Source organism: Rattus norvegicus, chromosome 1, assembly GCF_021556685.1.
Source record: "Rattus norvegicus strain SHRSP/BbbUtx chromosome 1, alternate assembly SHRSP_T2T, whole genome shotgun sequence".
Lineage (NCBI taxonomy): Eukaryota > Metazoa > Chordata > Mammalia > Rodentia > Muridae > Rattus > Rattus norvegicus.
Genome location: NC_141534.1, coordinates 31276340 through 31303242, shown reverse-complemented (window position 1 = coordinate 31303242; position 26903 = coordinate 31276340). Strand labels below are relative to the sequence as shown.

General features: G+C 51.8%; 1 protein-coding gene across 4 annotated transcripts; it reads left to right on the top strand.

Moving 5' to 3' along the window:
* Nucleotides 1–158: 158 nt before the first annotated feature.
* Irx4 (iroquois homeobox 4) lies at nucleotides 159–10559 on the top strand. Of its 4 annotated transcripts, none has more exons than XM_087551861.1 (7): nucleotides 159–538; nucleotides 815–977; nucleotides 5895–6016; nucleotides 6486–6737; nucleotides 7545–7657; nucleotides 8429–8757; nucleotides 9157–10559. In XM_087551861.1, the coding sequence occupies exons 3-7, from the start codon at nucleotides 5972–5974 to the stop codon at nucleotides 9963–9965; spliced, it is 1548 nt and encodes a 515-aa protein (XP_087407987.1). In that variant the 5' UTR covers nucleotides 159–538; nucleotides 815–977; nucleotides 5895–5971; the 3' UTR covers nucleotides 9966–10559. The 4 variants fall into 4 exon arrangements, with proteins under 4 accessions (XP_087407987.1, XP_087407988.1, XP_087407986.1 ...); XM_087551862.1 differs by having other exon boundaries at nucleotides 534–720; XM_087551860.1 differs by lacking the exons at nucleotides 159–538; nucleotides 815–977 and adding an exon at nucleotides 1312–1701.
* The last annotated feature ends 16344 nt before the right edge of the window (nucleotides 10560–26903 follow it).

Genomic DNA, 26903 nt, shown 5'->3' with positions numbered 1-26903 from the left:
GCCCCAGAAGAAGGGGGAAATGAGAAATGCCTGCTCCTTCCCTGGGGGCAGACATACTTTCCCTCTGCTTCCTTCTACTTAGATGAGTCTTCACAGCTTTCAAAGGGACGCCTCCATCCTTCCTTATATAAATAGCACCCCTCCCCTACTCGCCTCCCGGGTTTGAAACAGAAGGGACAAAGACCCAGACCCAGAATCTGGGTCCTCTCTTCTAGCTCACTGGGGCTACACTGGTGGCCTAGCTCCCTTCCGGTTTCCAAAGCAGGCAGAGATTTAAATAGTGTCCTACCCACAGCAGACCCTAAAGTTCCAGCTCAGCCTGGCTGGGCACTGTGGATGGATGAGGTCTGCAGCCACAGATCAGCTTTGTGTTACTAGGGAAGTGAGCGATTTGGAATTACCCCTCCAGCAGCTGCAAAGAGCTCTGAAGGAAAAGTGGGGGGGAGGCAAAGGGGGAAACTACGAGATAACTTTCTCAGAGATTATCTAAACCAACAAACCTCAACAATCATTGAACTGACCTGGATGATGAAGAGAAGTAAGTTGGTTCTTTGAAGTGAAAACCTTGGAGGAGGAATGGGTGTCCTGTAGAAGCCCTGGGGCTTTGCAGGCCACAGCCCCTTCCTGCTCTAACTGAGCAGGTGGTGCTCACCACCCAGCTTCTCTCCTCTACTGAGACCTTTGCAGGGCAGCAAGTCCACAAAAGGAGTCTTCAAGGAGGTGAGGGGTTCTGGCCTGGACCTACTCTCCTGCCTTAGGCTCCAGCCTCAGGCTCAAGAAATCAGTGCACACCTGTCCTCTGTTTTGTTCCCAGACCAGAGCTCTAGCTACCTGGCCCTGGACAGTCCTGAGCAAGCTCCCTCCCAGAAAGCTCACAGATCTACCGGGCTCCTCAGCAGTTTCTGTCAAATTGGACTGCTGGTTCCTCTTGCTCTACTCTGTGAGGAAGACCTGCTGCCCAAACAGCCAAGAGTCAGGTTGGTTGGGACTATTGTGAGCACAAGGAGGGGATGAGAACCGCTGCATCATAGTGGGTGGTGTGTGGAAAGTCGGGAAAAGAAGGGAAGAGGCTTGAAAGCCCTTTTTACTACCAAGGATAGCATTGTGAGAGCAGGGTAAATAGGGTCTGCTAAGAGGAACCTCTGTCTTGACAGTCCAGGAGCTACATCTCCCAGCCTAACAGCAGGAGTGAGGAAAGGAAACCATTTAGAGATCGGCCCACGTGCCCAAGGCCTCCGGATTCACAGGGCAGGCTATGCATTTGGCCAAACCAGGGACCAGTGTCCTCTGCTGTCCTGGTAGGGTTGGGCTGTCCTCTCAGGGCCCAGGCATTCTCGCTCAATCACCCTGAGGAGGCCAAGCCTGAACTCTCACCCTCAGGAACCCCTCATGCCAGCCCCTACACCCGCGCACCCGGTGCGCGGCCAGGGTGGAGGGGAAAGTTGGCAAGCGTTGGGCGCCCGCGGGGGGAAAGCGTTAATGGGCGGCCGGGTGGGAGCAGCTCGCTCGCTCGCCCACGTCACGCCGGTGCGGGCTCGGCTGACGACCGCGGCGCCTAGGGACGCCGGCGCGCTCCGCTCTCCAGGTGCTCCGCCTGGAAATGTCTCCATTAGTTGTCGCTTGCTCCCCGCCGGAGCGCGCGCGCCCAGCGGCCGCGCAGAGCCCTAGCGGGCAGTCAGGAGTGGCCCGGCGCCACCGCAGGTAGGCAAGGTCCCCGCGCCCGCCCCCTCCCGGAGTTCCGAGACCCCTCCCCCCCTTTCGAGGAGGCGGAGGAGGCAGAGGCTCCGCGCGGCCGCCGAGGGGCGCGGGCGGCCGAGGCGACAGCGGCGGCGGCGACTCCCCGGTGCGTCCCGGGCTGCGCGCAGCTCCCGGAGGCCCTGGCGCCCAAGCGGCGCGGGCCGGCTCTTTCCTAGCGCAGGTAAGGAATTGGCTCTGCCGCTCAAACTTTGCGAGGATCGCTCTTGAGCCGGAGGGGACAAAGTTTGCTTCTAGCAGACAGGGGCTTTGGAGGTCGCTGTATTTGCTGCAAGTTTTTGGTAAGCGGATGGGAAGGACCCGGCATCCGGATACGGGATGCCCGGGTCCCCGCGGACCGTGATGGCTTGCGAGGGATAGAACAGCTTGTGCACTTGGACGCCCTGAGTACGTTCTTTCCTTCCTTGGGCAGCGCCGAACGAACGTTCCGTAGGGGTGCAGCAGGAGAGCTGAGGAAGAGGGGGCCAGAAAGGAGGGCATTGGGGGAAGCCAACGGGAATTTCAACGCATGTCCCAGCAGCTCACCCCACTGGCTAAGAAAAGGGAGCAGGGGTTGACTGCGAAAGAATGGTCTGAGGCAAGGGGAGGGTGCCCGTACCATGCAGCATCTCTGGCACCTGGGGCGCCTCTCTGAGCCTACTCCAGTTGAGTGTCCAAAGAGGACCCAGGCATCCTAAGCTCAGGCCTAGCCTCAGACAAAAAGACCCTTTCCTGGTGCCTTACTTCTGTCTTGGCCTTGGGTCGTAGTCAACTTCTCTTCTGGACTGGAATGGAGCTCTCGATGTGGCTAAGACGTGCTCCAAGAATCACTCTGAAGAGCTGGGATGTAGGTGGTGGCAGGAATATCAAGGTGAGGTTTGTCTCCCTACAAGCTCTCACCAGTTAGTTCTGTGGCCATCATCAACCCTGGGCTCCTAATTTTTGAGACCAACTGCTCCCTGCTCCACCCCTTAGGGGTCTGATCAGGCCTTCGGTCTCTGATCTTTTGAAGCCCTCTCCAAAGGTGATCAGCTGTCCACACTGCAGGAAGCCAAGTGGTTCTGACATACTGCTAAATGGTGATTTATATCTAGGGGCCCTATGAGTTTCTAGTCACAGCATGGAGCGTCTAGGCAAGCTTGTTTTAGCTGAGGGTACCTGAGATTCTAGGACTCTGTTCTTAGAGAGCACTCTGACCCTGCTCAAGGCTAGGTCGTTGCGGAAGGCATCTTTATATCTGCAGCAAGGATGGCCTGAGAAATACCTCATTTGGCAAGAGAAGCTTCAGCCAGGTAGCAGTTTATCAGCAAGATGTTGAGGCTAATGCTGGCCAGGAACAGGACTGGACAGTAGGGACTGAGTGAAGACAGAACAGTCCAGTGGAGCCCTGACTGGCCCCTGCATGGGGCAGTCTGGGTGTGGAATGTTGAGTCTGCATCTTCAGGCACCGTGGAGTCCAGTGCTCCTGATTCCTAGACCCAGGCCCAGGGACAGGGTGACTAGGGAGAACAGGAGCATCTGGGGCCTGGAAACTCTGACTGGAAGGCAAACCAGAATGCTGCATTGACAACCCAAGGAACACCCTGAGATTCCTTCCCCCAGAGACCCTGAGGGACTCCAGCTACCCTATCCCAGCAGAGGAGTCCATTAAGGAGATAAGTGGAAGTCCCCAGGAGCAACATTCCAAACCCAACCTCAGGAGTCTAGAGAAAGAAAACCAGGAGTGCTCATTCTGGGTGCACAGCTCACTGCCAGCTGAAGTAAGTCCCCAGAGTGCCACACACAGGCAGCAGCTTGGTCTTCCTTCCCCTTCCCAACCAGTCTGTGCTTACCACAGAGTCCCCAAGGCCTGGGCTTCAGGAAGGTAGTGACAAAAAGACCCCTCACTGAGGTACACCAGTCTTTGCTGGATTCCTTCCGGCTTCCTACCGCCTCTACCACCACTGGGTACAGAGCCCCTCCTTTGCCAGCACCTCATTATCAAAAGAAATCGAGTTGTTTGTAAACAGTAAATAATGAAAGTCCTCCGATGTTCAGCCAAAGCCTCAGTAAAGCCTGAAAACTGAAAGAAGCTAGAAGCCAGTTGGAGGGAGGGGAAGAAGCAGGAAGAGGGAGAGGCTGAGATTCATTTCTACTTGAGAAGCCCCGGTGGCTAGTTTCTTATTATTTACAGGAAGGAGGTATTAGCAATTCAGGTGAGAAAGAAATAAACACAGCTTGCCATGAAATCAATACAGAATTCAAAAACAATTATTAATGTCATTCGACTCGTGTTCTTTATATACATCTCTCCCGGCTACCAACGCTAAACTGCCTGAATAATTTGCATGGGGCAGCTATTCATTATTTGCGATGGTTTCCTTCTTTGCAAGCACTTCCTTCGGACGTGGCCGGCTGCGGTCCAGCGCGATCGGAGAACTCGTATTTTCATCTGTAAATTAAAGCAATTACGCAGCAGATATTATATGATGTGTACTGCGGTCTCCAGATAGTCATCCATCACCTTCAACCAAGCTGTCAGGACCGGCAGATTTCGTTTCTGGGAGGCAGCCTTGCAGCTGGGGAGAGGGCGCGAACGTCATCATTAATTAGAGGGTGGCCCTGGGGCGATTCGCAGGTCTGAACCCAGGAATCTTTAGGAGCAAGTCTGCACAGCTCCTCGAAGAGCGGCTCTGCTGCCGGCGGAGCGCGAGAAGCTGGCCTGGCGGGCCAAAAGAAGTAGGGGCGAGCCAGGCCCTGGAAGATCGTGGCACGAAAGGGGGCCTGATAATTCGGGGTGGCCTGGTACCCCAAGCTCCCTCCCTGCACAGTCCGCTTGTCTCCTCATTGAACTCCGGGCAGTATCTCAGAGCCTAAATTAGCGCAGGAAGTCTTGAGAGGCCACTGGGCCTCTCTCACAGAGCTCCTTACACTCTGGGCCAGAAGCTTTGTGAAGCAGACCAAACTGTGCCAGGACTAGGCGCCCAACGCCCCTCTCCCAGCCCTGCTGCTCCCTGGGATCACCGAGCCTACGGGAAGAGCCCCGGGCCTAGTTAAGAAATGTGCTCTTCCCAGCGAGCAGCGGCGTCTGGCAGTCGCTGTCTTAGCCTTGGGATGCGGAAGGAGGCCACAGAGGGCGACCAGAAGAGGGAGGGGAGAGGAAATGAACCGAAGCCAGGCTGAGCAGTGGCATGACCTGGAGTAAAGGGGGAGGGGCCGTTTTCAGGGACAGCGAACTGCCCAGAATGGCACAGTCAACCGATGATAGACCCGGAAAGCTCCGCAGTACCTGGCTTCACCGATCCTGAAAGTACAAGACTCTGGGGAGGGCACACATCATCATCATCAGAATGCGGGCGCTCCTGTGGTGGCAATTGGTTCTAAAACTCAGCTTGGTGCAGAGTAGGAACTGCTGAGAGGCATTGCTGGGATTCTTCTAAACCTAGGTGGTGAAGAAGTGTGCAGAGGCAAGGTGCCCCAGTCTCAGCGCGAGGGGCCTGCGGGGTGTGCAGGGCCCGCGTCCTTCCACCCTGGGCGCAGTGCCGCGAGGGCAGCGGGCGGCTGCAGCGAGCGCCCGGCTAATTTAACTGTTGATTACATCTTCACTGAAGACTCACTCGTGTGTCCCTTCATAGGTCTCATTTGTAATTGAGACTAATGATTACAGTGGGGTGTGAAGGAGCAGCTGCTCGTTAATTAATTTCTAATTAAAAGTGCCTTCCGTCCTCCGTGACTAAGGAGAAACACCGTTCGTCGGGGCGATATTGACTCCTTGGACGGAGTTCATTTGTTAAAGCTCGATGGCCCTCCGCCCTGCTAGCGCAGACACGGGCCGTCCCTGCCCCGCCCGGCCAGCATCCCAGTGACCTGTAGGTCTGTGGCCAGGCCCAGCCGCAGCATGGGCTGACGTCAGCGCTTCTGTGGCTTAGAGCCGCGCACATCTAACTTGACAGTCCGCGAGACTCGGTTTTTCATTTTGTTTTCTTTTTGATATTGTTTTGTTTTGCAAAATATGTATTTCTGTCATCGCAGCGAGGCCCGCCGGTCCCAGAACCCTGTGAAGTGTTCAGACTTCGAAGCTAAAAGAAAAGCTGGGACCAAGACCACTCACTTACTTATCTGGTTAGGAAAGTTTGAGCAGCTTATGGGTGAACTAACCACCTCTCACTTCGTCCTCCCAGAGCCTAGGATCCTACAGCTCGGAGCAGTGCCCACGCCGCGCACAGGACCCCAAGGACCTTCTTAGGCTGCGCCCGCCATGTCCTACCCGCAGTTTGGATACCCCTATTCCTCCGCTCCTCAGGTAAAGGGGCTCCTACAAAGGTCTGAAAGGGGGATGGGAGAGGGAAGAGCCACCACTGAATGTCATTTCCCACAGAAGCATGTCCTTGACTCGTGGGCCCTTGTCCTAGCCAAACATGGCTTGTGGGGAAGGAGGATTACGATAGCTAGTAAAGTCCCGTTGGCTGATCTGAAGTCCCTCTTGTTTAACTTCAAACTGGGCCCTGGGGGACCCTAGGAAACACTTGGGCGAGATATACTTTGTGAGAAAGAACACATGGCCTTGAAACCCCCGTGGAGGATTTGAAAAGCTGTCTGGGCCCCCAAGTGGCCAAAGAAAGCGAAGCCTAAGGTGGTTGATGGGGGTGGGGGGGAGTTCGTGTCTGGCGTAGACAGCAGGAGGCCCCTAGGGACACATGAGGTCCTTGAGGGTCCAGCGCCCTAGTCTCTGTCCTGGTGCCCACGTTTCTTTGCGATTCCTCCCACCGCAGTTCCTGATGACCACCAACTCCCTGAGCACGTGCTGCGAGTCGGGCGGCCGCACACTGGCTGACTCCGGGCCTGCAGCCTCGGCCCAGGCGCCCGTCTACTGCCCTGTCTACGAGAGCCGGCTGCTGGCCACTGCACGCCACGAACTCAATTCTGCCGCCGCGCTCGGTGTCTATGGGAGCCCCTACAGCAGCTCGCAAGGCTATGGCAATTACGTGACCTATGGTTCTGAGGCATCTGCTTTCTACTCGCTGGTAAGGGGACCGCGCGCCGCCCCGCCCTTTGGGTTTGCCAAGTGTACTTCCGCCCCTGGCACGAGTGCCCTGGATATCCTACAGGTTGGGGTGGGAGGAATAAAAGGACGTCAGCTGTGTTTCCTGGTCAGAACCCTGCCCTGCTTCAGACTCAGTGTGATCGACCAGTGAGCCCCTGTGTCTAAAATGTTTTAGATTGTCATTGAACTCTGATCAGATTCTGGGCTTCTCAGAAGGCTGACTCTAGGCTTCAGACTCCTTTGCCTTCTCACCATAGTACAAATTCTCTCTCTCTCTCTCTCTCTCTCTCTCTCTCTCTCTCTCTCTCCCTCCCTCTCTCTCTCCCTCCCTCCCTCCCTCCCTTCCTCCTTTCCTCCCTCCTCCCCTCCCTCCCTCCTTCCTTCCCACACACTCTAACTCCTCCCAACTCTGTGTCCTCCCTCCCTCCCAAAGCCTCCTCTCCACTGAGTTCATTTTCCCTACCTGGTGGCCTCTCTGGAATCTTTACCAGTCCTCCCTCTTTCCTTCCTTCCTTCCTTCCAGGCTCCTTCCAGATCTGCCTCCTCCTTTCTTTCCTCTCATCCACCCATCTAGCTCCACCTTCACCCCCTGGCCTAGACCTCCCCCACCCCATTTTCCTGACCCACCCTCTTTAGGTCCCCACTGTTAGGAGTATTGAATGAGTCCAGGTCATGAATTGCAGTCTGTGAGCCTTGGGGAAGTTTAAGGAGACTCCAAAGATCTAAGCTAACTTAAGAGGGCTCTTAGGGTAAGCTGGGTCTCCAAAGGCTATGGTGGCTTTTACAGAACAGCTTCGAGTCCAAGGATGGCACAGGATCTTCGCACGCCGGCCTACCACCCACTGCAGCTGCAGCCTACTACCCTTATGAGCCAACTCTGGGCCAGTACCCTTATGACAGGTGAGGAATTAGACCTCCCTTCTTGACTGCCTCTACAGTCCAGCCACCAATCACTCCACCCTTCATCACCACCTCTAGACCCCCTTTTGTGGGGGGGGGAGACCAGAAGAGGGTGCAATTCCCTTAAGCAAGTGATTCATCCTACCCTTACACACCCCCATGCTGTTGTGAACGTGGAAATTCCCCCACTGCTGTGATTTTCAAGCAAATTGGTTCTAGAAAGTTCAGTCCAGTAGTCTGCTTCCTTGAAGGGCGCGGGATACCTTCCTGTACCCCAAGAAACTCAGACCAGTTGGATGTCTGAGTCAGGTCCATCAGCCCTACAGTGAGAATCAAGAGGAAGTCCCTTGACCCTCACCACCTGGGATGGGGACAGCACAGCTCACCACCCCATCTTCCCATGGGACCATTACCAGTTCAACTAAAATCTCCTGAACCTTGCTCCCCAGTTGCTCCTCCCCACCCGTCTCTGGGCACAGGGTGCCGGTTCATAGATCTGTGATACCTTCTTAAGGTTTTCAGATCAAAGCGGTAAGAGGGAAAGCTATAAAGGGTCAAAGAAATGTCTCTACACAGTGGCAGAGGTCCTGACCCCTGTCATTTTAATGACATCATTTTCGTTCTTGGCCCACAAAGGGCAAGGCAGTGCCCATAAGCACAACCCACTCCAGGGAGGCACACAGCCTGTCCCTTTGCAACCCCACCCCCACCCGCCTGCTCGCGTGATCTCCCCGGCCCCGACTGGCACCCCATTGCAGAGCCTGTCTCCAGGTACGGAACCGTGGACAGCGGCACGCGGCGCAAGAATGCCACCCGGGAGACCACCAGCACACTTAAGGCCTGGCTGCAGGAGCATCGAAAGAACCCGTACCCCACCAAAGGAGAGAAGATCATGCTGGCCATCATCACCAAGATGACCCTCACACAGGTCTCCACCTGGTTCGCCAATGCACGCCGGCGCCTCAAGAAGGAGAACAAGATGACCTGGCCACCTAGAAATAAATGTGCAGATGAGAAGAGGCCATATGGGGAGGGTGAGGAGGAGGAAGCTGGAGAGGAGGAGTCACGGGAGGAGCCTCTCAAGAGTGTCAAGAGCGAAGGTGGGTTGGAGGTTCTGCCAAGTAGAGGGTGTCTTTGGAAATCTTTGGGTGACAAATGGAAAACCTTAAGGGTCTGGGCAGCAAACTGAACTGTTTTTCAGTCAGATCTTGTGACTAGGGGCAGAAAACCGAGCTGGTACCAGGTAGACAGGCTTTGTATGTCTTTAAGACATCCAAAGTCAAGTTAAAAAGCATCACAAACACCATTAATTTGAAAATCCAGATCTTCCAGGCTGGTATTCCTAGCTCAAAACTTGGGCCCCTGGGGATGGGGAGAAGAAAGACAGAAAGGCCTGGGTTAGTTGGGAATAAGGTTCCATTAACTCTGGTCTTAGAATAAAAGAAAGCCACTTATGCCATCCTGTCTCCCTCCACTGGCCGCATGCTCTCGCCTGACAGGTCCTGCTGGCAAAGAGGACAAGGAACTAGAACTCAGTGACTTGGAAGACTTCGACCCTCTAGATACAGAAACCTCAGAGTGTGAGCTGAAGACGCCCTTCCAGCCCCTGGATAGTGTACCAGAGAGGATTCCTCCTTCATCTGACGGTCCTGGCACCGGCAAGGAGGCCCCTGTCACACTCCGGATGCCCCTGGGCACTGCTGATGGAGCTGTTATGGATGGGGATCTGGAGAGGGCACGGAACTGCCTCCGGAGCACAGTGGTAGCTCCTGACTCTGGCGCTGAGGGCGGCCCACAAGCCTGCGAAGCTAAACTGACTTTTGCTCCGGCCGGAGCGCCGCCAAATCTGGAGACCAAGCCCCGCATCTGGTCCTTGGCGCACACAGCTACTGCTGCTGCAGCCACCGCTCTGAGCCAGACTGAGTTTCCCTCCTGCATGCTGAAACGCCAAGGTTCAACGGGTGCATCCGCGGTGACGCCTGCGTCCTCACCTGCAGTCCCGGCCGCTTCTGGAACTCTGGATAGGCACCAAGACTCCCCAGTAACTAGCCTCAGAAACTGGGTGGATGGTGTATTTCATGATCCCATCCTTAGACACAGCACTTTGAACCAGGCCTGGGCCACCGCTAAGGGCGCACTTCTGGATCCCGGCCCTCTAGGACGCAATCTGGGGGCGGGTACCAACGTACTGACGACGCCCCTGGCTTGCTCCTTCCGACCTACGGTGCCCCAAGACGTCTCACCTGCAGGGGCCTCCCGGGAGCTGCTGGCTACGCCCAAGGCCAGTGGCAAACCCTTCTGCACTTAACATCCACCTGCATAGTGGAGAAGGGAACTGGTTCTCAGGCTGCGGACGCTGACTCTGGACTGTTTTTAATGGGTTTCCAAAAGAAGAAGGAATTCCAAGTCAAGGATACCAATCCACCTGAATCAGAGAATCTGAACTCAACCTCCAGGGCTATGGAGGGACGTTTTATCACCAGGTTTCAACTGGTCTTGCGTCCACCTGAGCCATCCCTGAACTCCAGGAAGATGGGAAGATGGGAGAGTACAGGGGAGGGGAGGCCCCCTGAAGCATAAAGTTTACGTCCAAAGTTTACAAGGAGAAGGCATTTGGGTTCTGAAGCTTGTTTTGTGTTGCTGTCTCCTTCTGGGTTTTAGGCATACTGGTGTTCCCGTGAAGGAACTCCTCGGCCTGTTTTTCTTCGGACTTCTTCCTCAGCACGTAAAAAAACTCACCGCCAACACTTCCACCGAGTTTACACTGTTGCTCACTCTTGACTCGACAAAATTATGTTTTCTAAAATGTATATTCACACCAGTAATTGCCTGTTTCAGAGCGAGGCTAATACAACAAAACTAATAAATTCTCGTGTTTGCATTGTGGAAGGAACACATTTCACAGCTGGGGCTGGTTCTACAGGTGTGCCTGGAAGCAGTGATGTTGACCCCCAGGGGCAGAAAGAATAGACAAACTGACCCACACTCCGCCCCAATAAAGTAGTTGCTCATCCAAGTCTAAGTAACCCATTTTTGAGATCTTAAAGGCACAAGAGGACATTCTTCTTATTTCATAAATGGATATGAAACCTCAAATTTTAAAGTGCTCCCCACTGCCAGACACCAGAATTTTGAGCAAATAAGGTTTCTTTGGCTGAGTAATGCTTAGGCTTTCTAAGTCCCTTAGTATTTTGCCCTGGGGGAAAGGGACATTGCCCTGATGGCATCATTCTCTGAGCCCAAAGGCTCTTAATAGCTGGTGTGGTGCCTATCCCCACTGACCCCCTTTCCAGAGAAGCACCCCAAAACACTGCTGCTCCAAATTTAGCTTCTGTATCACTCAAGTTCTGAAGACTCCAGAGGGAAAATCTCAGTAGCAGAAGTTGTGAGACAGAGCTAGAAAGTCACAGGGCAAGGACACAAGGACACAAGAAGCAGCCAGGGTTGAGGACAGAACTGATTCTTCACACCTCCCTAGTCACTAGGGGAAGCTACTCTAAACTCAGGCCATCAGTACTGCTTCTTTATAAGGCTCCCTGCATCTCTATAGACACCTGCCCAGTGTCTGTCCCTTGCTTTCTGCTTACCGGAGAGCTTCTGTTCAGGCCTCTATGGACTTCATGAAAGTCCTGAATGTTCCTAGGGGGATGGCAGTGGCAAGCAAAGGGACTTGGAAAGCAGAGAAGCCAGGGCAAACTGCTATGAAATTAAGGGGGCCCAGGGACTAGAATAAATTTCTAATCGCCATATAGAATCCAGCTGTGTATGCTAGATAAACCACTTTTCATCTTCCAGAGTGGCCTTGGAGAGATACCAGACATTTAATAGATGCCAGGTCTTCTGCAACCCTAGGGGTGGGACTAGACTAGAGCCTATCGGAACTCACACTAATGAGCCTATAGGGTTAGCTGTGGGGACAGTTTACAGACCCCAAGGAAAGAAACAGCTTCACTGAAACCAGACTCCTAGGACTGAGAGGGTCCCCTGAATGATGGTTCTCACCCTGGTTCCTGGTTTCCAGCCCTTGGCCCTTGCACACCGAGTGGCCAACTGCCCCAAGCTGCAGGCCTGCCCTGGCCAGCACTCAGTAATTGGATTGTCCCGGCCTGCGCTGTCACCGCATTGACTTTCGCTCTCCTGGATGATATTATCGGGACGCGGAAGCTTGCCGCTGATGTGCCTGTCAAAAGGCTGCGGCGGGAGCCCCCGGCCTAGCAAGCGAGCATCAGCCAAGATAATTTGAAGTGAAATTTTCATTTTGACAGTAAACCCCTCAATTTCTAAAGGCTCCGCGCTTTGAGAGAGCGCTGGCAGGGGAGGCTTTGCGGAAAGCCCACGTCTTAGTCTGAAAAGGGCAAAAGAACTCGAATTAGTTGTAATAGATAAAAGGGCAAAAATAAAGAGTCAAGGGTACTTGACAGTAATAGCGAAAGTGGAGTCTCTGGGGAGACACGTTGCTGCCCAAGCTGGGGCGCGAGGAATTTTAATGCGGCCGCCAAGCGCGCCCCCACACAACCCTAGACAAAGCCAAGCATCTTCAGAAAGAAAAAAAAAAAAAAGAAAGAAAGAACGAAAAAGAAAAGAGAAAAAAAAATAGGCTTCACAAATCCAGGCGAAGGGTGGGTGAGATAAAAAGAGGGAAAGTCAGAAACTCAAGCATGACCTGAAACCTGGTCCTGGCTGCGGACAGATTTGTCCTGAGCGCACATACCGGAGGCTTTGGTCAGTATGCACGTCCACACACGGGCGGTGGCCCCAGATTCCTCTTCTGAGGCAGTCCTAGGGAAGGAGGTTTCTGAGTTCGCCCAAGCTTGTTGAGCTTGAAACCTCTAGGCGTCCGAATAACAAGTTGCTAGAGTCCGAGACCTTGAGGACTCTAGCGACTAAAGGAGCTTATTTGAATAAACTGCATTATCCTGTGAATAAAGATATCAGGACTGAAGGGGGCTCAGCTACATCGCAGGTCACCTCACGAAACCCACCCGAAAACAGCTCTTACTTAGGGGAGCAGCCTGCAGGATGTGCTCTCAGGCTTACCGAATTTGGGGGGCATGGGTTAAGTGCCAGCGTGACTCCCTAGATGAAGCGAGGCGCCTTCGCAGGATGAGGGCACTGGGAAGGGGAAAGGTCTGGGTCCCCCAGAGGGGCGCGGTGGGGGAGGGTTTCCAGCCGCGACTTCCCCTGCGGGAGGCTGTCAGCCAGCCTGGGGCGCCCGCGCGAGGAGGCAGCGCAGGGACGCGCTCAGTCACTCAGGCGTGGCGATCGCAAACACACCGAGAGGAGAGGCTAAATTAACGGCGCTCTTTACATAGAGCCAAATAAAACTGTAATCAGCGGCGCGTTACTTTTCATTAAGCGAGTCTGACAGCAGCATATTCAGACTCGACAAGGGAACAGGCGCGGGAAATATACGGCTCCCGGCCGGCCCAGTCTAAGATAATTCCTTAAGCTCCATTAACAACACGTAGCCGCAGGAAACTGGCTCCGAAAACCGTCTCCAAATCTAAAAGCTTTATCGACCCCTCAAATGCGGCTGATAGCTCCATTTTTTTTTCTTTTTCTCTCCCTTTCCAAAAAAAAAAAAAAAAAAAAAAAAAAAACCTTAAGGGAGAGACATCTTGCAAGGTAATAGAGTTTGACACGACACCTTAACTAGAGAAAGGCAGAGAAACCGGCCCTTAAATGATATTTAAAAGGCAACCAATTAAGATTTAAAGTGGTCGTCTCCAGAGATTATGCACGCAATTTATGCCACCTACTTCTCCCTGAGCATGCCTTCTTGAAAGCTGTGGCAGAGCAGACAGCAAGGTGCCCCCCCACCCCCTCTCCCTGGGGACGCTCAGATCTTCCTTCTCTGAGCAAGGCTCCTTAGGTCCACCAGGCGATAGGGAAACTGTCTCCTAAGAGACTTCAACAAACAGCTAATGAAGAAAGGCTAAATTGCCTCTGCCCTCCTCTGAGACATCTAACCAACCGCCAGAGAGAACTGTCCCCTGAGTCCTCGGTAGCACGGGGTGGTGTCCCTGCTACAGGCCTCCAGCCTGGGAAGAGGAATAGTACACAGTATCAAAAAGAACTGCAGACTGTCCCAAGACTCAGCTTTCCACCTGGAGTGACTGAAGCAGGAGTGATGCGCTCAGTCTCCCCTTTGCAGGCACAAGTGACTCTCTTCCCTTTCCAAGGTTCCAATAGAACCGATGGCTTCCCTGTCTCCCCGAGAAGCAGCAGGCCCTTCCTTTGGAGCCAGCTGCCTCCCTCCTTGCCAGGATGGCCTAGCCCCTGTTCTGACTGGTGTTGCCAAGTGACAGGACTTAGGTCGCTACTTGAGAAATCAGCAAGGATCAAGAGGAGGCACTATGACCTTTTAGATGACCCTAGTCCAAAGCCCAGCTGGAAGGGCCATTGAACAGTGAGCCTTAAGGAGGGAGCGCAAGGGAGCTGAGGGAAAGGAGAAAGGGGAGGAGGAAGGATGGAAGGGGGGTAGGGACACAAGGGTGCAGAGCCAATGGGGTGAAAGGGGGCGGGGAGCAGAGACCCAGTGAGAACGAGCGGAAGCCACCTTCCCAGGTGTCTCCCATCAGCTTTGGTGCATTGTGAACAAAATGCTCTTTCTTTTAGCAATGCAATTCCTAGCTGTGGGGTGCACATCAAGAATCAGACTCTCCCTCTGGGGATCCTGGCACACACACACACACACACACACACACACACACACACACACACACACACACACCCGCCTCTAACTGTCCAGTGGAGAGGATGGGCTCTCCAGATCGCCCTAAGCCGTGCTCAGCTCCTGGCAAGATCCAAAGCCAAGCATGAATCAGGGCACCTGCCCCCTCCATAGCTTTCTAACCTGAAGGACATATCCCTCCCAAAGAGGGAAGTCCCAGAAGGGGGTCTAAGATGGGATCTAGCAAAGCACCTGCCCTGGTTTTGTTTGTTAAATGCCAGTGCCATGGCCTTCTTGGGCTGTGTGTGTGTGTGGGGGGGGGGGTTGGAGGAGGTCCCTGTAGCCCCGCCCATTGTCCTGGAGTAGAGTCAGATGGACAAAGCCCTGTTGCCAGGTGCTGTCAACCTTACAGAGACCTACCAGCAGACACTCTGGTTGCAGCCAAGCTAGTTTACCTTTGCTTTTCAAAGGACTGCATTATTTCAAAACACATCTTCCTCAAGTACATAACCACATCCGAACGGCAGGATAAAGCAGAGGAAGGCCTGTGTCCAATACTGTGAGGCTCCCCAATTCCCCTGGGCCACGTTTCTCCCCTGTAAATGTGGTCCTGTCTTATTGGTACTCATATTAGATACTGAAATATGCTAAGCTACCCCCTGTTCAGGACCCATATGTCCCTAAAGGGCCCTAGAAGTTTTCCTAGGGCACCTCTACAGTGAATGCACTAGGCCTTCCATTTCTACTGCTGTCTTACCTTGCTCACCTCTCTCACCTGAGGCGGCTGAAGCCCTGGACCTTGGCAGGTAGCTAGGCTTTTTGAGAGACAACGCTAAGGACAGAAAATATCCAGTGAAGACTGGCCTGGATTGGCCACTGGGGAGGACAATCCTCACTGAACTGAAGCACAGGGCCAGAAGTATGGAGTTGACTCACTGTCAGGTAACAAGGGGCTGCAGCTTCTTGGAAAGCCACCACGCTGCTGTGTAGGTAGCTGGTGGCTCAGAGAGGGGCACTGGGGATAATGCTTGGGTTCATTTGGCACAGGAAGTCCAGAAGTTGAAGGAAGAGATACCATGGGCTACCTGAATGAAGGCAGCTAGAGTTAACAAAAGGACTTCAGGGAAAACCATTTTCATGCATGGTTTAACACCACAGTCACCTAACCAGACATGGCAGGGGAAATCAGAGCTAAGCCTTTGTGTCAGGAAACCTTCTAGCAAAGATAATAAAGTGGCAGTTCATGGGAGAGCAGAAGATGGTGAGCCTCAGACTACATGTCCCCATGTGGTGTTGCCTAGCCCGGGTTCTGAGTCTGTCTTCCGGAGCATAGGTCAGGGTGTGGCTGGATGCTATGCAACTGAGCCTGGAACAGTACACGGTCACCTTCGCAGAGACTCCAGATGGATTCGGACTGTCTTAGGATTACCCTGGGCTGCCAGGACTCTATGGGAAAGCATTGCATGATTGCTTGGTGGCAAAACCATTGCCTCTCATCGCATCTCCCACAGCACAGGCAAGCCACTGAGAAGACAGAAGCTCAGCCTCTGGGCTGCCCCAGGCCTCCATCAGGCTTAGGGGAAGTACCCAGAAGGCAGCCTTCTATTGCTTATGCACACATGCACACATACCCTTCCATGTGCACTGTCACATGTGTATACACATTGTCCTTTCCATCATGGTCTTTGTCTCTCGTCCCCTCTTCCCCCAGAGGCATGCACTCGGGTGTATACACACTCGCACACATGCTTGCATACAAGGCTGTAGACTGTCTGAAACGCCACAGGGCTGTAATGGTTCCATTGCAGAGCAGAAGGCGGGTTGTGCTGTCATCTCTTTCAGAGCTAGATCTTTCATAGGTGTTTGCTTTGTCCCTAGAAGCTTCTACCTTACTTCCAGGAGGGCTGTGGGATTCACCAACTCTGTCTGGCCCTTAGCTCTAGCCTTATCACCTCCTAGGACGAAGTGAAACCTTTGGGATCTTGACAGAACTTGGTCAGATTCCACAAGGCAAAAGTCTGTCTCCAGCCATGACTCCTGGGACGCTCTCTTCTCCTGAAGTTAGGTTCTCCCCCACAGAGGCCACGACAGGCTCGGCAGCAGGATGCACTGCCTATCCCAGCACACAAGTGGTTTGCATTCAAATCTGACTGCAAATGGGACATTAATTAATGAATTTAGTAATAAGTATCCTTTCATGGAACATTAGCCCAAGTTCAAGATAATCAGCCTGAACACAGTCCCCAGCTTTTTGCAGCACATGCCTTGGGCAAGAGTATAATTTATGTCACAGAAGTGAGCAAAGAGTGCACTGTGAGATATCCTAGGACCCTTGGTACACTCAGCACAAGTGTCTGTACATATTTGGCACCTGTAAGTCCCTGGTCATCTGTCTGAGGCAAGGATATCATCTGTGGATCTTATTCCATTCATCTTAGATCACAAGTCAGGGTTCTGAGGCTTTTCTGGGCTTCGTGAGTGTAGCACATGAAAGAAGAGGCTCTGTGTGTGTGTGTGTGTGTGTGTGTGTGTGTGTGTGTGTGTGTGTGTGCGCGCGCGCGCGCGCGCATGTTCAAACCAGTACAGAATGAAATGAGGCCCAGGGTCTGAGAGCTTCAGAGTTCAAAGTTTATATCTGGCTCCTAGCTGACACCAACATCGTGATAATTGACCACTACTTGCATAGTGAGCCAGAGTGCAGAGGCATTCTAGCTCCATGTGGTGTGGGATAGCACCTAAAGACTGTGGGTACCAAAGGCCTGGAAATGCCATAGAACAGCACAGCCCGGTTGAGAATGAGAACCACAGCCTGAGAGCAGTCAGTCTCCAGCAACTCCAGACAGGCCAGGGGTGAGGGTAGGCCACCCACCATGGACCCCTGTAGCAGATTAGAATCACAGAAGGTGGGTAAAGAATGTTGCCACCCACTAGAGAAAGGCACTGACTCCTTTCACCCTCTATCCTTTTATAGGGATAAGTAGTACCTCCTTGCAGCATTACTGGGGTTCCTAGTGACTGGTGAGGAGGCTGGGCTTGGTGCTTTTACCATGATGTCGGCTATGGCTGATAAGGGTCATCTGAGCTCTTGGAACTTTTTACCTGTCTGTAGGATGCCGCAAACACCACTTATGCTACAGAGCCCTCAGCTGGATGACCTACGGACTTTGATCATATTACCACCTGTGTCTGGGAATCCATGGAAGGAAGCTACCTGATTCATGCAACCCCTTAGGTGGCCTCCACCTGACAGCCGCAAAATCCCAAACCTCACTTCCCCAGTTACACTGATTATGGCGGGGCCTTGGTTTTATTCAAACGTGTTTGAAAATCAAAAGCCACTCACGCATCTGGTTTGCAGTACAGAATGAGCTGTTACCTTGAATGTTTGCTATTTTCTTATACTTTGTTTTGAGCAGCTTGCACATGCACACACACACACACACACACACACACACGCACGCACGCACGCACGCACGCACGCACACACCTGTTTTAGGAAGCAAAAAGGTTTTCAAAATGGCCAGCCAAACTGACAGGCGAATCTTTTTGCTTTAAAGCGACCTTGCTTGTTGATGAATTGCTTTCAGACGACAGTCTGCCCTAGTTAGGCTCACGGCTGCTGTGATGAACAGCATGGCCAAAGCAAGTTGGAGGAGAAAGGCTCACAGTTCCATATCAAAGTCCATCATCGGAGGAAGTCAGGACAGGAACTCAAACAGGGCAGGAACCTGGAGGCAGGAGCTGATGGAAAGGCCATGGAGGGTAGTGCTTACTGGCTTGCTTACCCTGCTTTGTTATAGAAACCAGGCCCACCAACCCAGGGATGTCACTATATACAATGGACATATCAACCACTAATTAAGAAAATGCCCTACAGACCTGCTTGCAGCCAGATCTTATGAAGGTATTTTTTCAGTTGAGATTCCCTCTTCTCAGATGACTATTGCCTCTGACAAGTTGATATAAAACTAGCCAGCACACAGTCCTTGTGTTAAAAATAGGCTTTGGTTTATCAACTGCCCTCAGAGAAGTTTCCAGATAGTAGGGGCATCTGCAGGTTCTCAGCAGAGGGCTGTCCTTCATTTGACAGGTACTGGTTTCCACACCAGTCCCTTCCCTTTCAGACTCCAGCCTGCTCTAGGGTAGATCTTGCTGAAGAACAAAACTGGAAATTTCTAGGACTGCATTTCTGGGAAAAGAAATAAATAGTGGACACTTAGAAATTAAATTCCCTTCCCCGGAAGCTGGAGACATATTTAAAAAGAGTGACTAGTGTCCCACAGCTTCTGTTTATTGACTTGTTGGTTGTAATTCCAACATTTCACACAGTGTGACCTCTCAGTCTATCAAAGTGGGAAATGTGATAGATGGGTCTTGGTCCTGGACCCACCCAAATGATTCTGGGAATACTATGATCCTTCTTCCCCAACTGGGTGAGAGAGAAGGACCAACTAGCTTCCTATCAACCCGGAGCCTTCACCTGACCCTCTCTGATCTCCAAAGGACTCCCTCTCATCAATATGTTTCAAATGTTTACAGTACCAAACACGACCTACACCACCTTCCCTGGTACTTGGGCCTTAAGGGCCTACCAACCTCCACGCCCATCAAATAGAGAACTCAGGGCAAGAACAGCTGGAGTTAGAGCCCTGTGCCAGAGCAGAATGTGCTCACCGAAACAGTCTCGAGCCTTCCGTATTCTTGAGGGTTAGCTGGGTAAATCTTTCACTGAAAACTAAAATAATGTCCCCTGTGGTCAGTGGTCACCCCAGCTCCACAGAGCTTGACTGAGTGCTGTATATCTGTAGTCACTTGCAAGGCAACTTTCTCTGTAGACTTATCATCTTCTGAGTGACAGGAAAGTGAGGGGCCAGACTTTAAGGCTGTAGAAAGACAGAGGCCAGGCGGCTACAAATCTGACCTTAGGTAGCTTCCTCCTCCTCCTCCTCTTCTTCCTCCTCCTCCCCTTCCTCCTCTTCTTTGTCTTCTTCCTCCTATTCTTCCTCCTCCCCCTCCTCCTCTTCTTTGTCTTCTTCCTCCTATTCTTCCTCCTCCCCCTCCTCCTCTTCTTTGTCTTCTTCCTCCTATTCTTCCTCCTCCCCTCCTCCTCTTCTTCCTTCTCTTCCTCTTCCTCCTCCTCCTTCCCCTCCTCTTCCTCCTCCAGGCCAGTTCTTTTCTTTTCCTTGGTGTGTCTAATGGTTGTACAAACACAGACACTCTACAAAGCCTTAGTACCATGAGGCTAATGGCAGAAGCTGGGTTTTGGTGACCCAGGCAGCACTATGTGCCAAATGTGGACCATTAAAGCAGAACCCACCTGGGCCTCCTGATCTGATTTCAGGCAAGGCAAGGGAAGGTATAGGCACGGCATTGGGCGTAACCACAAAGTAATTGCTTCAAATCACTCATGGCTCGTTTGTGCCTGCAAGGTTGTGCTGCTCACCAGGACAGGGAAGCCAGTGTACAGGGCCTGGGCAGTATGACTTCAGGCTCTAACTTCCCGTGAGCAGCTATCCAGTTATCCCCAGTGTGGCTGACCACTGACAAAGTTCTTATCATCTACAACCATAAGGCTGTGATTTCTGCAGACCTGGGTCCAAGATGAGACTAGAAGGCTACATCTCTATGCACCAGATACCTGAGTAGCAGCCACAGAGCATGAGGAAGTAGGTGTGGCACTGGGAGGTGGGGCAGGAGAATGGCAGACACCTCACAGGGAGAGCCTTGCGGCTCCCAGCCCCTCCCGGAATTTATTACTGCTTTCTACCTGATACCTTGATTGCCTGGAAGAACTGGTTCCACTGTGGTCTCCTAGAAGATAACCAACCTTCAAACCAGGGGCCAGGTGCAAACTGACCCAAGAACCACCCTGGAGGCACCTAAGATACCTCTGCACCCACTACGCTGGTGTCTCTTGTCTCACTGAATCCATATGCTCAGTAACTTTTCTTAGGATACGTATAACAGGGAAAGGCAAGACACCTGGAATCCAGGATCGATGAGCTTTGTGTGTGTGTGTGTGTGTGTTTGTTTGTTTGTTTGTTTTTAACATTTCATGTCCTGTGGCTAAAGAAAATTTGGTACTTGGGTGGGAACAGAGGCAGGCAGATCTCTGCGTTCGAGGCCAGCTTGGTCTACAGAGTGAGTTCCAGGACAGCCAGGGTCAAACAGAGACCTGTTTTTTTTTGGGGGGGGGAGTTGTTTGTTTTTGTAGGGGGGGAGGGAAGAGGAGGAGATGGAAAAGAAAGGAGAAAAGAAATGATGGTGACCCAGAACAGGTCATAGCCTTATTTGGACATAAGATCAAGAGTCAATTCAAAAGGTAAGGTCATTAGGGTGGGTTCTTATAAGAATAGAAAATGTGGAAAAGACATACGCCGAGGTACAGTGTGTGAGGACACCAAAGACAGGATCTGTAAGCCCAAAAGAAGAGGCCTCAGGAGGAGCTGTCCTGCAGTATTTCTCTCTCAGGTCCAAGCCTCTGGTAGGGTGAGGCTGCAGTGTAAGCACCTGAACTGTGGTGTTCTACATGGCAGCTGAGGTAGGGGAAGACAGGAAGCACGGCAGAGCCCTGGGGAAGAACCCAGACAGCCCTAGACACAAGCTTCTCTAAGATCCACACACCACAAAACATCACCAGACCTCACCTACCACATAGACACAAACACACATGCCCATACATACGCGCACACACACACACAATTCATACATGTGTGACTACAAATACACACAAAACCACATTTGATACGTGTGCACTGTCTAGACACACAAACACAAATATGATCATGCAATTAACACATAAACATGCATACATATACAAAATGCATAGGTATATATACACATGCATGCAAAAACATGCATTCACTGTATAAAAATATCAATGCATATATATGTGTGTATATATGTATATATACTTAGACACACACAAATACACACACACACACACACACACACACACACACACACACGCACCACATGCCCCAATGAAGAACATACCATAATTCAGTAGACCTCCTAAAAATGAGATCAAGGATGCCCTGAGTCACTCACTCTCTGTTATGGAGCACTGTGAAGAGTTCTTGCAATGTGATACTTCTGTGGAACAAGGGGAGGTTAATTGCTCTTTCAAGTTGCCCCAAATGTCAGGGAAACTGCTCAGCACGTCATATAACCCAGCAGACACCAATCATTACAGCCAGGGATATAGGAGGTTAATGGTCTGTTAGGGAAAGAATTTAACACAGGCACAGAGATCACAAGAAGTTAGACTTAGTTTAACCAGAGAAAGTGAAAGTAAACTTTGGAAAAGATTTACTGTGGTGAGAGACAACTAGAGCTCACTCCAGAGATGCTGAATGAGAGGCCCAACCTGAGGAGTCAGTAGGAGAAGCCAGAGGGCACTATTATTTTTGTAAGAACTTGCTTTCCTGCCTCCTCCCTGCTTGCTTGCTTCCCCTACACCCCTGCCCTTCTTTTTATCTTTCTTGAGACAAGATCTCACTCTGAAGCCCAGAAAGTGTCCGAGAATTCATTATGTAACCCAGACTGGCCTCGAACAGTTAAAAATATAGATCTCTCCTGAGAGACACATCCAGAGCATGTCCAATACAGAGGTCAATGCTAGCAGCAAACCACTGAACTGAGAACAGGACCCCGTGTAGGGGAATTAGAGGAAGGATTGAAAGAGCTGAAGGGGCTTGCAACCCCATAAGAACAACAATACTAACCAACCAGAGCTTCTAGGGACTAAACCACTACCCAAAGACTACACATGTATTGACCCATGGCTCCAGCTGCATGTGTAGCAGAGGATGGCCCTATTGGGCACCAATGGGAGGAGAAGCCCTTGGTGCATTGGAGCCATTTGATTTGCTCCAAGGGAGCTAATTGCTGCCATGGAATCCCAGAATAAATCCTTTGTGAAAATGGCTAGTCTTCCCACCATGTGAATAATCATTTCTTAACAAGGCTCCTACATACAGCCTCCATGGCTCCTACATACGGCCTCCATGGCTCCTACATGTGACCTCCGCACTTCCGCATCCGTGCTGCCCACACAGATCGCTCAGTTTCCACGTGGTGTACTCAGTGTCAGTACTCAGTGTGGTGGGCATGAGACGCGCTAGGCAATGACTCAGATACAAGGGAGTCAGGGACACTACAGTTGTGTCTTAGTGGCTGTCTCCGGTCAGGATGTCACCTTTGTTTGTTCTTTCTGTTGTACAAGAAAGAAAGGCATCAGGACACTCTCCCAGGTGCCACACGGGCCACTATAAAAAGACCCTGGCCTCATTACCATATTGTGATGATGATATCCTGTGTCCCTTTCTCATGAGGTATTTTCAAGAGGCTCATGAAAAAAAACCACTAAAAGAGAGATCCAATCCACCATGATTTGGGAGGGGAAGTGATTATTTTAACCTACCTCAAAAATATTCACAAAAGTTCTAAAAGAGCCTTATGTGGTAGCTTATACCTACACATACTTGCAAGGCAGAAGCAGAATGATTTTTAAAAAATTTTTTATTAGATATATTTCTTTACTTACATTTCAAATGGTATTCCCTTTCCTGGTTTCCTGTCCATAAGCCCGCATTCCCACCCCTCCCCCATATAGGTGTTCCCCACATCCACCTCCCTTACCGCCACCCGCCCATCCCCCTGCACTGGAGGTCCAACCTTGGCAGGACCAAGGGCTTCTTCTTCCACTGGTGTGCATTGGGAACAGTGTGCATACGTGCTTGCTCTATTGGACTGCCTGGAGTGCTATGCCCAAAGAAACAGATATGGTTGCCCCCAGGCAAAGTAGCAGCAGTCTATTGTGCTTTGGCCATTCTCACTAGAAATCCATTTATGGTCACAGTCACTGCACCGTGGCCTTGTTTCTTGTTCTTGGTTAGAGGCTCCATGTAACTACTGTTTGGTACAATGAGAAGAGCATCATCCAGATCCAGCCACGTGGCCATTGGCACTCTTAGAAAGCCATGACCCTCTGGCCCAATGACTGGAGAACCCACCAGACTGCCGATCGGAGCTCTGAGAACAGAGCAGGACATAAGATTAGGCTGGACCACAGAGGTCTGGCTACAGGACAGTCTGTTCCCTCCATGGCTGTCAGAGGGCAGGTTCAATGAAACCTCAAATGTCTCAGCCAAGACGAAGGCCACACAGAATCTCTGGAAGTCCTCGGAAGAGCATGGCAGTGCAAACTAATAGATCCAACTCGGTAAATAGTGCTGTATGCCACAGCTGTATGCCTTCCTGGGGACATGGCCTTAATTTCCCATGGGTCCCTGATTAAGACTGACTGCCTAACCACAGGATATCAGGACATTCCACTCAAGGATTCCTGAGGCCGAGCCAACATAGCCCAGCCTGCTTACTGGAAATGGCAGATTGCGGATGGGGTTCATGTAAGTCTGAGTTCCTATAGTTCCTGAACGTAGCAGCGGCATTCCAGAAGACCACGGCACAGGCTTTGCTTCTGAGTTGAAACAGGTGTGAGGCAGGGTACCATCTTGGAAGCCAAGGTCCACCAGGGCAAGCCTTAGGCCTCCACAAAGCAGGTAGACATGCATCCCCCAAGCCTGTCTTGGTGGTCCTCTTTCAGGCCTTAGGAACCCCTCCTAGCTGAGACATCCTGACCTTCTCCCTCCTGGTCTAGGTGGGAATCCATTAGCAATGCTCCCACCCTTTGCTCTGTTCATGCAGCCAACTTGTCAGTCTGGGATCACTCTGAGCAGCTCATGCTGTCCCCTGAAATTGGCCAGGAGATTCTAGATCACTTCCTTGTTGTAAGACAAGGATGCCCAGATGGATTGTGTGACCCATCCCAGTTCACCATGGGCTCAGATGTGAGCGATGTCCTCTAACATCCCCAGCCTTGGATCAACGGCGCGTCCTTCCCTCTATCAGTTTGCCAATTAGACACCTCTAGAGAAAAGAGTTAAAGAAGCAAAACTCCATGCACTGGCCTCTCTCTGGTGGAAGCTGCTGTGTCTGCTCCAGCCACTCTCTCCTATATCTGAAAAGACAAACAACAAAGCAAACCAGGAAGCGCAAGCATGCGTGGCTCTGGAACAGTATCCTGGATATCTCCTGGACCTGTGGCTTGGGACATGGCTCATCTGGACATGGTTATTCAGGGCCACTCAAGGACATGGCTGTCACAACAACCTCTCCACCCTCACTCTCGCCCTGGATACCTAGTTATTTAGTCTTGGGGTGCAGTTCTCTTGGGGCTCTTTCAAACACCTCTAGTGCTCAGTGCCTGTAAGACTCTTTAGTTGGGAGCTAGACAGCCATGTGGTGAGTGAGGGTTTGGTAGAGGGTTTGACCAGCAGGAGTCCAATGGCCACTGAGGATGTTGAAGTAGTCCTCTGGGCTCTGTCCAGCTAAATGCAGGCCCCATTTAGCCTGAGTGATAAAACCTAAACCCAGCTCGTAGTATCTGGTGTCAGGGAGTGTCACATGAATAGCTAGCTCCGGCTGCTTTCACTGGGGATCTGCCAAGCACTCTAGAGTTCCACAAGCTGCCCCCTCAGGTGGAGGCTCCTGCACTCCACAGCCGCCATCCCCCTGTGCCTGTCATTGCATATTTCTTATGCATGCCCCACTTATCCTTATAGAACAGTTCCACTGTCCCTGTAAATGGGACCTTTAGTGGCTCCGTAGTTCTTATAGGCCTCAGGCAGGGGGCTTTACCCATAGTGCTCTCTCTAGGTGTCCATGACCACTGCTTCAATCAGTCATCGTCTGGTGCTGCCCTACTATGCCCCTCTCCCCATCTGCCTCTGCCCTCTATTAGCCATGTGCCATAGCTATGCTTCCTGGGCGCTGTCCAAGATGAAGCTCCTATTCATACTCCCAGATGCCACTGTGGTCTCCCTGGAGAGCAGGATTTGAGCTTTCTGGGATTCTTTACGTGGAGCATAGGACCATACAGAATGGTGTTCATGGGGAATCAGGGAGGTGAGGCAAGGATGGGAACAGATGAGCACTGTCCACTTGGGCAGGAAGAGGGTCACTTCTTACATTGTGCCCACCCCTTTGTGCTAATAGCTGTCCACAGCTGTGACCTCACTCTCAGTTGCAGATGTGTGATTGAAGACAGGCACCAGATGTAGCATCCTAGAGAAGACCCCGCCGGGGAGCAGTGAGGACCACTTTTCCTGAGAGAAGCTGGTCTGTGTGGCCCTAGAATGGGACAAAGTTTCTTGGGGGCACATCCTGTAGAGGTGAGAACAGAGCTTTATAAGGTGCAGTATCTTCATGACCTCACCAGCCTCAGTTTCCCAAACAGCTCTACCTTGTAGGATAGCTGGGAGAAAAATTGGGCCCAGTGTCTGTGAATGTAGTCCCATCACCAAGGGTCTCTTGGTGGATCTGTCTCCCTATTTCCCCACACTATAGGGTCCCCACACACATCCATAGTATGAGATGTTTAGACACATGCATGGTTCTGTCAGCAACAGGGCTGGGAGGCATACAGAGGCTTCTTCATTGACGTTGGCATTCCACATGTGCCTTTCCCTTACACGCCAGAGGGGTCCCTTGAGTACTGTCTGTTCATCAACAGCTGCTCCAACTTTATAAAGGATCCCCAAATGGTTTGGGGACTTACATGTTTTGCCGCAAATCTGGACCTTAGGAAAAGGTGCTGGGTTGAGACCCCTATCCAACTTGATGAGTACCAAGGATTGGACAGGTTGTCATTAAAGCCAAAATGTTGTGGTGTTCTGTTTGATAATGGCCTAAACACACCAGTGTCACTCCCTCTGGCAGAAGACGTCGTTAAGTGCTGTGGGACTGCAGTGCACCGTGAGTCCCACCTATGGCAATGCTGACATGAGCAAACATGTTATCCCCATGAGAACAGAGCACACGCAGTGTTCTCGGCGTCTGTGAGTGATTTGGAGGCTGTTGCACTCTGCGAATGCTGCACTGGGAACTGCCCCTTCAAAGTATGACACCTCGAGACACAGACAGTCCATCACCACATGCTAGAAACAACCTCACACATCTAGTGTTACTGTCCCAATCACACCACGAGACTCTGTTGGCAGTGGTCTATCCAGCGTAGGTATCTGTAAGTGCCCATGCTTCTCAGAGAATGGCACAGTGGCTGTAGCTTGGTGGCTTCATCTTAGAGCTGCGTCAGTCCCAGGTATCAGCTCTGCTCCGTTCATCAGGACTCCATGCAGGAGAAGGTGGTTGTTATCAGATCCAGGTCTCTGGATAGAAAGAACAAAAACACACCCGGCGACACCCACCTCCCTTCACCAAGGCTTTCTTTTCTTTAGGCTGTTGTCAAGGTCAAGGCACTCTCCCCAATGTGTATCCACAAGACTTCCATAGAACAGTGAGCACCATTGTTCTGAGCTTCTGTTGACCCATACCATCAGCCACAGCACTAAGGGGCAAGCACTGGCCCAGCTGGACCAGGAGTACAGCCTTGACTTGGGGCCAAGTCAGGGGACCTATACCTGTCATTCACCTCTCTGACACACCACGGAATCCTGGGTCTGTCTGGCTGTCTTCCTGCCAGGACCTCATCTTCAGAGATATGTGACT